General features: G+C 42.2%; 1 protein-coding gene across 1 annotated transcript in view; it reads right to left on the bottom strand.

Annotated features, from left to right (window-relative positions):
* Positions 1-1,541: 1,541 nt before the first annotated feature.
* RASIP1 (Ras interacting protein 1) overlaps positions 1,542-13,802 on the bottom strand; it is a 52,120-nt gene continuing 39,859 nt past the window's right edge. The window contains exons 8-11 of the mRNA XM_018554391.1: positions 10,349-10,589; positions 7,650-7,822; positions 5,090-5,237; positions 1,542-1,741 (exon numbers count right to left, since the gene is read on the bottom strand). Coding sequence (XP_018409893.1) covers positions 1,542-1,741; positions 5,090-5,237; positions 7,650-7,822; positions 10,349-10,589 — 762 coding nt within the window. The remainder of the gene's footprint in view (positions 1,742-5,089; positions 5,238-7,649; positions 7,823-10,348; positions 10,590-13,802) is intronic.

The following is a 13,802-nucleotide window of genomic DNA, read 5'->3' as shown; positions in this document are numbered from 1 at the left end:
ACCATTTTGCATTATTGTTATTTGGTAATGTTTTCACAAGTCATGCCCAGCATACCTAACACCAACAACACTGCAACTAACATAAAAAGTGGCTGTGATATGGGCATGAGTCCTCTGGAATTCAGTGCCACTGGACCAAAACCAAGAGTTCCCTGAACACAAGGCATAAACTGGCCATACACGATTCCTGCTGACTCGACTGAAAACCGGCTCTGCCGGCACAACCTGGTTCAACAAAAGCTGATCTTTCAATCGATCTTTGTGGAAGGAGCCAGGTGCAAAATTGTTGGCCAAACAGTGACAGCAGCAAATCGGCTTCAATCACTCTTTGTGTATTCTAACAGTAATATACAGGGGTACAGGTACTCCTAGAATGAGATCCTAATAGGTTGGACTTGATGGACTAATGTCTTTATTCAACCTCAAATACTATGTAACAGCAGCAGGCAATGGCTGTCAGAATACAATAGCCAATAGGGAAGATTTACTCATTTTCCAAAATGCTGACAAATCTTTGTGGTACAAAGCTGATTGTTTTGTTTTCAGTGGCAAAAAAGAAAATTAAATATTTATTGTACACAATCTGCCAGCATGTATTGGGAAAATCATGAAGATTGCAGCAGAGTATATATGTAAGTCCACACTAAGATATGGTGTTTTTAAAATGAAGAGCGGATATCGATATTTGTTGGGCACTTGCAGGGTTTACTCCACACTGCACCTGCATTTTACACTTCCTTCATAAAATATAGTGGTGTGGTGTGAAGCCTGCAGTGTCCTACAGAGTGTTCTCTGCATCATGAAATGGGAGGAGATGCCAGTCATATGATTTTGACAGGTCATGTGACCGGGTTCTCCTCCTCCTGACCATTTTTTTTCCCCCTTCATGAAAATAAATAGGGTTTCATTTGGTTCAGAGTCCCAAAGCAAGTGCTAAGCACGACACTGTGCTTTATTTTTTTTAAGTGGTATGTCTGCAATCAGAATATATGGCTGCCTTATAAATAAGCTCCTTAGTAATTACAGTTTTTCTAAATGATGCAACCAGAGACACTCCACTGTGATACCCAATCAGAACCTCCACTATGGCTCTGTATGACTTAATCACTCCCTATGTTACCAGGACTGCATCACCTTTGTATCACATACAGTATTTTGTAACTGATTGTGTTCTTCATCTAATATATTTTGATATAGAGGGCTGTCATAATGTGGCGGATTTGTAAGAATGGCCAATGGTTATAAGTTCCAAAAAGGGTTTCTACTGAATGCTGCGTGTGTCATTAATACATTTGCTGATCTTTTAGATGTGGAATGTCTTGAGCAATATTTGGTTAAATAGAAAGAAATATTGATATCTGAGTTTCTCTTTAGATTCATCTGATCTTTTCAAGTTCATCTATTGGTTTATTTTTACCTTTTTAATACTTATCCCTGGACAACCTAAAAAGTATCCTCTCAGGGACACAGGTAAACACAGTCCAGGCAATACATTAAGCTCTATATTGTCCATTGACTTCATGTTCCATCATAGTAACATCTTACTGACTGGTATCCACCCTGTACACGGCCCTCTGATTAGCCGGCAAGGATTTCTGCTCCAGGTCCCACACAAAAGATCGGAGATGACAGAGCTGCTTGTGGAAGGAATCGTCGGTTAACGGCTGTGAGAGATGCATGCGGAAGTTGTCACAGGGCAGGATGAGTGGAGGATGATCCGTGAAGCTCTCAAAGATATCTGCTGCGAACAAACAAACAATAGTGAGGAAGAGTTTAAAGCTACAATCGCTTTATTGTAATGTGTTAAAAAGAAACACAACAGAAGCTGTTGGGTAGGGTAGGGGATGAATCACTGCTCTAAATATAAATGTCAGCTTGAGCTACTGAACTGTGCAAACAGTAGGCCTTCTTCATCAAAGGATAATGATAAACATAAAGGATAAGGGGTGTAAAGAAAGAGCCTAAAGCTTCATGTGCTTCATGAGAACACAACATGTACAGTGTATGCAATATGTACAGTAATAGTTACCTGACTAATAATTGGAAACCATATGCATGTTTAAATGTTTCTTTTTTTTATCCGTAGTAAATATCTACTAAACCCCTATACACTGCCTCTAAAACATTATCATACATCAGCTGAAATAATACTTGCATAGGCTGTGTGAAAAAGTCTATGTTAATGTACCATTTGTTTCCAGACTGCCACCATTTCCTAAAGTCACAGGACAGATGGTCTGTGACCTTGTGCAAGATGTTCTTCTCTGACTTCCTGTTGAAAATATTGTGTATTTTAGGAGTTGTAGGAGATTCTGGGTTCCCTGCGTTCCCTGAAGACACACTTTACATAAGTACACTCTGCCGTTGTGAGGTCTATCTGTACTGTTCACTATTTACCATACTAGCAAACTAGCCATTTGCCCAGGACAACGCATTTTTGTGGCAGCACATTTTCTATTCAAGAGGAACTTCAGAAATGTAAAAAGTTAACCCTTGTAGTGGGGATGCTAGGGTTGCCACCTTTTCTTCAAGAGAAACTCGAACACACTCTAGCGACTAGCCGACATTTTGTGGGAGAATGAGTCGTGGCTTATGCATATGTGAATAGCGCCACCCATTCATATGTAAATATCACAAGCAAGCCTATTTTCAGTGGGGGCCAGTAGCCCCTATCTCAATTTTGGTTGCCCCTGTCTGCCTGACATCTTGTGTCCGGGTTTCTGCTGCCATGAAACCCGGACTCGGCATTCAAATCCCGGGCTGTTCGGGTGAATCCTGGACAGGTGGAAACCCTAGGGGATGCCCACACACTGCAAGGGTTAACTGCTCGTTTTTCTCAGATAAAAAAAAATATACTAACCTGATCCTTGCTCCCGCCTGGCTTCTAGACTGGTCCTCACATCCTCTTCTCCCCTGGGCTCCGGTGGTCTAAACCCAGCTGACGCCATCACGTCAGACGCCGAGGGATATTCCAGAGCTGGAGCAGAGAGGGAGAGAGGTGAGCTTTCACAGGACAAGGATCAGGTGAGTATATCTGCTTAACCCCCTGGAGAAAAATGTCAGGTTAAAGAAGAATGCAGCAGAATAAAGCAGAATAAAAATGTACTCTTGCTGTAGGGTTATCCCAACACTTCAAGGGTTAACTGCTTGTTTTTCTCTAGGGGCCCAAATAAGGAAGATATACTCACTCGGGCTTCGATCCTGTAGCAGAGAGCGCTCTACGGTGGTAGTATGTCCCTCAGCAACCTGACGTCTAATAGACTGTATTAGACATGATGACGTCATGGGTCCAGTAGACTGCCAGAGCGTAGGGGGAGAAGAGACTGGTCTAGCAGCCAGGCAGGACTGAGGATCGGGTGAGTATATCTTTTTTATTTTAGACCCCAGAGCAAAACAAGCATTGAACCCTTGCAGTGTGGGTGTGGGGTAGCTCCACTGCACTGGTTAAATTTTATTATGCCCAAAGTAGTTCTTTAACCCTTGCAGTGCAGAGGTAGCCCCACTGCAAGGGTTAACTCTTTACATACCTGGAGTTCTCCTTTAAGTATATTGATTCCTTATTCTTTACTTTTCTTTTTTATTGCTGTCTAGTGACATTTATTTTCCCAATTGAAATCAGTAATATACTCGCCTCCGTACTCAACTGAAATGTCATGAAATAAAGCAGATAAAGCAACGTCTGATGTAATAGTACTGATACCAAACCAAACGTCAGTTCTGTGACCAGGCACTTCTAGGGGTTTTATGTACGTCTTTCTTTCCACAAAACCCACAGCACTTTGTTATGCAAATACCGACTTCAGCTAAGAAGTCGCTACTTTGTCCTTCCTCTTCTTGTCTTCTGGACCTTTATTATTGGTCAGTGATGATGATCACAGCGATAGGTCAACAGTGAGCAATGGGAGGGGGCGAAAGTTGGTATTTGCATGACAAAGCACTTAGGAATTCAGCACTAAATTGCTGGTTTAGTAACGTTACCATCACTACAGGTCCTCTTTAAACATTCCAGTGCCCAGATCTCTGCTATGGTAAGAAATGGTGTAGATCACGGGTAGGCAACCTCGGCAATCCAGCTGTTGTGGAACTACAAGTCCCATGATGCCTTCCAAGATTCTCACAGCCTCAGGCAGGACTCCCAGAGGCAGAACCATGATAGGAATTGTAGATCCACAACAGCTGGTGTGCTAAGGTTGCCTACCCTTGGTGTAGGCCAAAGGTAAGCAACCCTGAGACTCCAGCTGTTGTGGAAATACAAGTCCCATGATGCACTGCAAGATTCCCACAGAACTACAAGGCCCATTATGCACTGCACGATTCTCAAGCAGGACCCCCAGAGGCAGAGTCATGATGGAAATTGTAGATCCACAACAGCTGGAGTACCAAAGTTGTCTACCCTTGGTGTAGATGTAGATCAAAGGTAGGCAACCTCGGCACTCCAGCTGTTGTGGAACTACAAGTCCCATAATGCCTTGCATGAGTCTCACAGTCATGACTCCCAGAGGCAGAGTCATGATAAGAATTGTATATCCACAACAGCTGGAGTGCTAAGGTTGCCTACCCTTGGTGTAGATCAAGGTAGGCAATCCCAGGACTCCAGCTGTCGTGAAACAATAATTCCAATGATGCACTGCAAGATTCCCACAGGACTAAAAGTCCCATGATGCACTGCACAATCCTTAAGCAGGTCTCCCAGAGGCAACAGCTGGAGTGCTAAGTTTACCTACCCATGATGTAGATCAGAGGAAGGCAACCTTGGAGCTCCGGTTGTGATGAAACTACAAATCCCATGAGTCTGAATCTAGGAGCCAAGCCTTTGGCTGTCAGAGTCTTGCATTGCCCTTTGGGACTTGCTTCGCCTTGGTACAGATCAAACCCTATTTTTTGGGAATGGGATCATCTTAGAAAATTGAGCTTCTTTTCTCAAAATAAAACTGTAAAACTCTTGCCAGTTCTATTCTCATTTCCCTGGCTTGCAGATGAGCTTTGCAATAATGTTTCCTACAAACTCAAAGTCCACAGAAGTCGCAAGGAAGCGGAATCAAAGAGAGAAGGGCAAAACACAAGGTCAGGCTGCACTTATTGAACTCACTGTTTGTGATCTCATCCTTTTCCTCTTCAGGGGGGTCCCAAGCAGCTGGATGTGACCGTCCCACTCCCAGATGATAGTTCCTTAACAAGTGGTTCAGCTGAGCAGCGCTCAGTGCCTGATAATCATTCCTCAGAGTGCTCCAGGAAAGCTGGGTTAGGGAAACACAAACCCTTATTGATAAATCGTTTTATGCGCATTGTTCACAGAGGCGGCTTTCTATACTTTATATTGAGGAATATGTGCTTTTGCTGGCATGATAGTATATAAAGCAATGTTCCCTTAATTCCATTCGTGGCTGGTACTTAAGCACACTGACTAAACCAATGAGGACTAAAGCTCAGGCTGCCTGGTATCTCAAACAAAGGTCTATGCAGATATAAAAGCAAGCCTGTCATGAGAAAAATATGTAAAGCTTGTCATTTCTGAACACACTAGTTTCCTGGCTGTCATGCTGATGCTTTATCTTCAATTCATATGAAGCCATTGACCTACAACGAGTATAGAGATAAGAGGGTTGATTTAAGGGCTGTTCACACCATTGTGGTAATTGCATGTTACCATGCATTTAGCGCACACTATTGCACAACGCACCTAGCATGTAGTACTGTACATTTAGTGCGTTGAATTGCCATTCATTTTAATGGCACCCCAAAGCACCTATCCGGTGGCCGTTCATTTTAGAGCAGCACAATGTGTGGTACCACAGTACCATGTGTTGTGTTGAAAAAGTGCATTCCCTACTTTTTTGCACCACAGTGCATTGTATTGCGGTACCATGTGTTGCACTAGAACACAATGCATAGTCATCAAATAAATAGCAACGTACCTAGGCAGGACTGTCCCTGCGGTTTTTTATGCCTGAGGCGATGTTGTTCTTGGGGGGTTGTGCTGACAGGGATCAGCGGTTCTGTCTGGCGTCCCACCCAGCTCACTGACGTCACTGGTTGCCCAGAACTCAGCAGGACGCAAGCCAGAGTGTCCTGCTCAGCTCTTGGCATTCCATGATGACAGTAAGCTGGGTGGGATGCCAGACAGGGCATCACAGGTTGTTAAGAGCTCTTAGCATGCTGCCTGAGGCAACCACCTCAAGCTGCCTTATTATTGTTGGTTATGTGTTTAGAATTAAGTTTTGCTTGCTTAGAAGTATATTACATTTGAATACAGCATGCAGAATACAGGAAACATATAGACAGGAAAACTTCCTCTGTATCATAGATAAGCATGCATACAGAAAACTAACATTGCACTATAGCACCATCTACAGCTCAAAAGACATATCACAGTCAGTAATACAGTCAGTACATGTCAGTATGTGGTTGCATTTCCAACAATTATAGGGACATTCCTGCACCTAGGGCATGACGCACAAGCTAGGTACATTGTGTGACAGCATGCACTAAGTGATCGGTATTGTGTGATTAACACAACACTATTATTTAAGGTAAATAGGCAGCTCACGGAAACGTTCAAGGAAACGTTGCACATGTAGGGAGTTGGACATGTGCGTGGGCAGTTGGACAATAGGCAGTTGCAAGCAAATGCTGTTTTTTTAATTTTCTTTGTACATGATTAGGTATTTTTTTGCAAAATGAATTTTCACCACATTCACTAAGCTAAGAGAACATTATATAAAAGGGCTTTATTTGATGTGATTTATGCATATATAAGTTCTCATTTAGTGTATTATGGAAGCTTAAACCCTTAAGGACCCATGACAGAATAATTCCATAACTGGTCCTTGATGAGTTAAAGTGACACTAAACTCAAGAGGTAAATCCTAAAAATGCATTCAAGTTCCTTAATTTTTTATAAAAATGTATCTTATTTGTGTATCACTCGGCTGTAGATCCTCAAATCCTCTCTGATTTCATGCTGACACTGTCCTTCCCTCTGGAGGGTGGTTTCTTTTGTTCCCCATGGTCCCTGTGTGTGTTGTAAAGTAGCCACGGCACCACGCTCTCTCCTGTGATGGACTACAATCTCATGTTCAGTTAGCTAATTGGTATTGAAGTTATAGTCCATCACAGGAGTGAGCTTGAGCAGTGGCTACTTTACAACACACACAGGAACCATGGGAACAAAAGTAGCCATCATGCGGAAGGAAGGACAGATTCAGAGATGATTTGAGGATCTACAGCTGAGTGATACACAAATAAGATACATTTTTGTGAATAGTTCAGGTACTTAAATGTATTTTTAAAATGTAACTTCTGAGTTTAGTGTCACTTCTACTACAGTAGATAAAATTTAGCACTACAAACTGTGCTGTCTTGTAGAGCTATTCAAATATCAGGAAGGGAAAGAAATACTAATTCTTTGTGAAGTAATGTAGCGCCCATATACGTTTATGAACATTGAATTTATACATTTGCAGAAAGTTTATATCCCAATGCATTGCCTGCACTGACTCTTCTTTCTCTTTTTCACCTTTCTATTAATTATTTCTGGGACATTCAGTAACTTTGTCTCTTTCATTATACTTCAATGTACATGCTTTGTAAAACTTTTCATGCATTATAAGAAGATTCAGCTCAAATGAAACATTATTTCTGTATCATACCTTTAAGAGACTGGTTTTAGGTATACATAGCAAGTTTACAGTTGCTGACAACTTTCTGAAGAATTCTGTGGCGATGTCACCAAGACCTATTCCTTGAAGCCAGTCCAGAACCAGATCAAGGTTTGTGCGAATTTGGACAGCTTTTGACCACTGGTAAAATGGTTCACCATTACCTGAAATAGATGTACTGTCAGAATTTGACATTGTAAAACAAACAGGAAATATAAGGCATATATAAGAGTTACTTGTGCAAAGATATCAAAAGATAAAAAGTGTCCATAGTTTAAGGTTACTAGATTTTCTAAATGAAATCCAGGGACACTCTACTGACCACGTCCACGTGCAACAACACAAATAAAACCAAACCCCCAATTGTAGCCACGAGCCTAGTGTTGGTATGCCCTGAAACAATTGGTCACAGAAGTAATGCAGGATTCAGGGGTCAGTATTAAGTGACGCATAGTCTTAGAGGCAGCCATCACAGCATGTACAAACCTGTCTGTATAGGAGTATACAAGTTCACTTAAATCATAACCCAGCCTTCCTTAGTCCCCTAACTTACTCTAGCTAGAAACCCCTCCAACTTGGGTCCCATCTAGGAACTTACTCACCTTCCTCTGACAGTGAGAGACTCCTCCAGTGCTTCAAGCCTGAAATCCTCTCAATGCTGGCCCATTCTACCCAGTAATATACTATAGACTTGACCTGTGCCGTAATCATAGCATCTTTAGTGTAGGAGTATGGCCCCATTCAGGTATATAGGGAGCCAGCAACAAAAATATTTTCTATACACCGAAGGAAGCCACAAGCAAAAATACTGTTTTTTATATTTTCATGATTGAGTATTCTTTGCAAACTGAAATTTCACCACATTTTCCAAACTAAGGGAAACTTCCCTTGCAAAGTGCAAATTCATTTGCAAGGTAAATAGCCTATTTGCCTTTAGTAAATCAACCCCATGGTCAGTGGAGTGTTAGTTCAACACTTGCTCTAATTATAAACCACTCTCATACGGGCATAAAGTGGCACCTCAAATCTAAAACCGCAGCAGAAATCAGTGCACAGAAACAGATTCCTGTCATACCATTTAAAGAGTTAAGGGCTGGTGGTGTTATGGAAAAAGAAAGGCACGTCATTCTCTCTTTACAGTCCAGGCGACCTTCTGCTTCCTGCTGCGAAGGAAAAAAATGCTCCCAGCAGTCCTGAGAGCAAGGCTAGGAGGAAGCACACCACTTCCTGCAGATAACCTGCCAGGACAATGAGAGGAACTGCTACATTATGGATGCTGCAGAAGACCAGCCCCTCCTCCATCAGAAAAGATGAGTGAAAGAATTAACCAAAGATGCTGCTAAGCAGAACGATGGAAAATCTAACATTCCATCCCAGTTTCAGCCTACTACTTCCAAGTAAATCATTTGAAAACTGCTAACTTAATATATAACATTAATAAAGGGTCTAATATATAACATACCCTCTTCATTTTTTACATTGATATTTCTGCTGAGGTCTGAGGTCCAGGGACCATATTATGATATCATGACACCATGCTGTGTTCAAGTTGGCACAGAAAGCTCCATACACAGGAACCTCCACATATGTGTGAGGGAGTTTTTTCAGGTTACTGCTGTGACCATAATATATCATAAATCTCTATCCACATTTGTATGCTTGTGACAGCTTTTAATGATCTTGTCTGTAAGTATAAAGAATGTGTTTTTCATTTGGAGGGACTGTCCTTCATCTGGAACCAAATCCCTCTGTCCTTCTTTGCTCCTCAGTCGCCCCTCTTTTTGGTCTGATGTACAGATATATACATATATATGAGAAGGAAATATTTGACTACCAATAGTGTTACTCTGCCCTAAAACCTTTGTCTTATCACTTATGTATCTTGTTGCTATTTAAAGAAATCAGTATAAAGTAAACGTAATGAGGAAAAAAAGAATTCTGGGTTTTACCAATCATTTTTGGCATATAAATTCTTAATGAGGCTATGACAGGAGATGTCCATTGCCTACATGGTGCTGGAAGGTGTTCCCCTTTCTCAGAAAGATAAGGAGGTATGCTATGATGCTGCAGGTGGGGGAAGTTGCTAATCAGAGCCCATAGAGAATCAGGCTGACATATGGGTGAACACATCACCTGTATTGCCTATGGTGCAGTAAATGAGCCCTGAAGAAATATGGCAGTGTGATGGGGAGATTATATTTTCAGCACAGAAAGGCAAGTACTGAGGAGAACCCAAGTTAGGGTGCCCAGCCCTGTTGGCAAATAAACTGGTCTGTTATCGTTAAAAGAGATGCATCTAAAGCTAGTGATGTAAGCATGGGTCCATATGCCAAATATATAGATGTGAGAGGCACAAAATGGCAAGCGGCAGAGGCAATGTTAAGAAGCTGTGCACGTGTTAAAAAAGCAATGGGGACTGAATAGGAACCTTGTCTCTTTTTCTGCACATAGACTTCCTAGAGTCTATGTTCACCACTGGGCACCACTGGAAGGACCAGTCTAAGAACAACCTGGCTCGAAGGATCAGGCGAGTATAACTTTTTTTTTTTTGCACCTAGACAAAACAAGCAGTTAACACTTGCAGTGCAGAGGTAGCCCCACTGCAAGGGTTGTTAAAAGTTTTCCCTGGAGTTCTTCTTTAAAAAGTAATAAATCCGTTCTTTCTAAACCAGTATGGTAAGATGATTTACCTTTTTCCATAAGGGTATTGAAGAGTGATGCATTGGAGAAAAAGAAAAGATAGCCAAATGTCTGGGACACGAGATCTGGGTGCAGTTCACACTCCCGAGTTAAATCCAGTGTAGCCTGGTAAATAGAAAGAGTTCCACGTGTGCCTTCTGGCATATTGCTCAGATCTCCTACATCTGAGAGACTGGCAGGATCGGTGAAAGGATTGCTTTCTAGAAGGGATGGCAAAGCTGCATACAAGGTCTGAAAAGAAGGATATGAACACTTACAATGTTGAGATTTATCAAACTCCAGCCAAACCACTATATACGAAGTTGAAATAGCTATATATAAATTAGGATTTCGAATTAGGATCAGCCACCCCTGTAGTCAACATATGCATTGCCTAGGGTAGTGTGTTAAGGCAGAGAGTGTGATACTAAAGTACAAATAGTTGACTTACCGAGTCAAGAATCAAATATAAATCTGTCCCTGTAACCAAGATGATGATACAGCTTTTGTTAATCTAATGGGTACAGAAGGCTTACATCTTCAATAACCTGAAATGTTTGTAAACCTTAAAAAATAAGTTCTTCAATTTGCTACCTTTTGGTCTGTTAAATATGCAGCTGAAAGTGTTTCCTTATATCTGTTTGATAAGTACAATAAAAATACCTATTGATCATGTAAGAAATTCAGAGCTGTCCTGTGTCTGTGCACACTTCCTGTGTTATCTGAAGGACAGTAATTGGCTCTCCTAGTTGTTATGTTGGGGCTATAAAATTATTTGTCTTTTTGTTGTCAGGAATAGGATAAGGGGTGTGTTTGAGTAGTTTAACAAAGGACAACTAGGTAGGGCTAATGCCACACAGTCCAGAAAAATGATGTGTGTTGTCAGCACAAAACAGGGCTTAAAAGAGAACTATGGGGTAAGTGTTTTTCCCCATAGTTCTCCTAAGGATCACGGGAGGACATATACTAACCTTCTCCCGCGACCCAAAACACAGTATATCAGTATATCGCTACAGCTCGCGATATACTGAGACCGCCGCAGCCGGCACAGATCCCAACAGTGCTGTCGAGATCCACCCAGATGTGTGAATGACAGCTGGTTCTGCCTATCTAGAGGCAGATCCAACTGTGCCCGCCCCCTCCCCCGTCCGTTCCTCCAGTCAGCGCTGGAGGAGCAGGGAGGGGGAATCCTTGTGGGGAGGCGTGATTGACAGTCACAGCTCACTGCAGGGAGATGATCGAGAAGTGAGTGAGCGACGGTATGTTTTCGAGCCGACGTGTGACAGTTTAATTATCACACGTCGGCTCGAACTATGAGGATAAAGGTTAAAGGAGAACTATGAGGTGAGTGCTTTTCACTCATCCTCATAGTTCTAGCCGACCTGTGACAATAAAACTGTCACAGGTCAGCTCAGTAGATCGGGAAGTGAGCGGACACATACCGGCGTTTGCTCACTTCTCAATCCTGTCACGGCTCTGTGCCGTGACGGAAGGGATTCCCCCCTCCCCGCTCCGATCCTCCAGCGCTGACTGGCGGAACGGACGGGGGAGGGGGCGGGTACAGCTGGCTCTGCCTCTAGATAAGCAGAGCCAGCTGTCAGTCACGCAGCTGGGCGGATCCAAACATAATTGGGATAAACTTTGGGGAATGAGCATGTGTAGCAGAGATGTACTGCATATGGTTTTTATTTTTAATTTTGTCATAGCTTAAACTCCAAACCTTATGCCAAGCCATGCAGTGGTGTCACCTCCTTACCCCAGAAAACGTATTGCAACAAGGTCGCCTCTGCGTTCTTTTTATCTCACTGGCTAAATATTTAAAGACATAAACATTTCAAAATTTGCAAGATAGGTATATGTTGTATGGAGATGTATTATCTAGACAGCAGATAGATGACTTCTCCCAGGCCTAAGTATGAGCCGTACACATCAGTCTCAGAGATCAGAGTTGCAGAATTTTTGAAAGAAAAAATAAAGTATCCTGCATAGCAACCCAGAATGTAGTCCCTGGCTTAAAGCGTATCAAGAGCCAAAGCTTTTTTTTATTCGTTTTGGATAGAGTGGGGAAGGATTGACATCCCTGTCAAATTTGTATTGTCTGTTTTGGCTTTAGATATACTTTAAGCCTTTAATGTATGGTTGGACCTAAATTAAATGGGGAAGGCTTTGATAGTAACTGTGAACAAACGAGTCCTTAAAGGAGAACTATGAGGTGAGTGCTTTTCACTCACCTCATAGTTCTAGCCGACCTGTGACAATGAGACTGTCACAGGTCGGCTCAGTAGATCGGGAGGTGAGCGAACACATACCGGGTTCACTCGCCTCTCGATCCTGTCACGTCTCTCTGCCGTGACAGAGGGAGGGGCTGGATTCCCCTCTCCCCGCTCCGATCTGCCAGCGTTAACTGGTGGAACGGACGGGGAGGGGGCGGGTACAGCTGGCTCTGCCTCTAGATAGGCAGAGCCAGCTGTCACTCACGCAGCTGGGCGGATCCCGTCATCTAAGTCGGGATCCGCTCCGGCGTCTCAGTATACCGCGAGCTGTAGCTCGCGGTATACTGAGCTTAGGGTAACGGGAGGACGCTAGTTTGTATCCTCCCGTTACCCTAAGGAGAACTATGGGGAAAAACACTGACCCCATAGTTCTCCTTTAATGACAAAGGAAATCCTGATCAGGTGCCTCAATGTGGCTGAATGAAAGGAGAGATGAAGCCATTGACTGCTATTACATCTGTGATACAGCAACCAATCCATCTTATGACTTTGTAAATGCTGCATCTGTAGAAGCAGCCCCACAGATTTTCCCCTATGGCAAGTATCACATACTTAGCAACACTGAGGGAGAGAACAATTTATTTAACACTTTATTATGCACATTGTCATGGTATATTTAAGTATATTTAATTGCCCTTTTATTTACAGAGCTGCATTTCCCAAGATGAACTTTATTTGGGACATATTGTTAATTAGGGAGGTAACTGCATTTTATGCCTTGCCTTCAGTTACATGAGACTGTATAAATCATATGCATAGGAGTAAGGTGGGAGATGTCCATATCTGCCAGATAGTAAAATATATCCTATTCTGAAAACATGAATAAGCTCTGAGTGTTGTGTGACATACTTTTATTCTCTATCAGACAATGTTTATTCTAGCTTTTTTTTTTTCTTCTCATATGTTCTAACTCATTTCCTAATATACAATACTGTAGAATGCAATAAGACTCTTAAAAGGGCCTTTAGAACATCCCCTGTGGTTACCACAGGTAATATGCTATGGTGTAGAGGCTAACATGCAAGTGGTCCTTAAAGTGATCAAAGGATGGTAACTGATCATTTCAGTAAGGGTTCAATTTCAAGATTACTTTGTGATTGGCTTCATTGCCCATGCTGAGATGCTTTATTATCAAAGGGTTTAGATATATAAACTTGGATATATATATGGATATATATATATATATATATAT

Source organism: Nanorana parkeri, unplaced genomic scaffold (assembly GCF_000935625.1).
Source record: "Nanorana parkeri isolate BGI_ZX_2015 unplaced genomic scaffold, ASM93562v1 scaffold156, whole genome shotgun sequence".
Taxonomy (NCBI): Eukaryota; Metazoa; Chordata; class Amphibia; order Anura; family Dicroglossidae; genus Nanorana; species Nanorana parkeri.
This window is presented reverse-complemented; position numbering and strand designations above follow the sequence as displayed.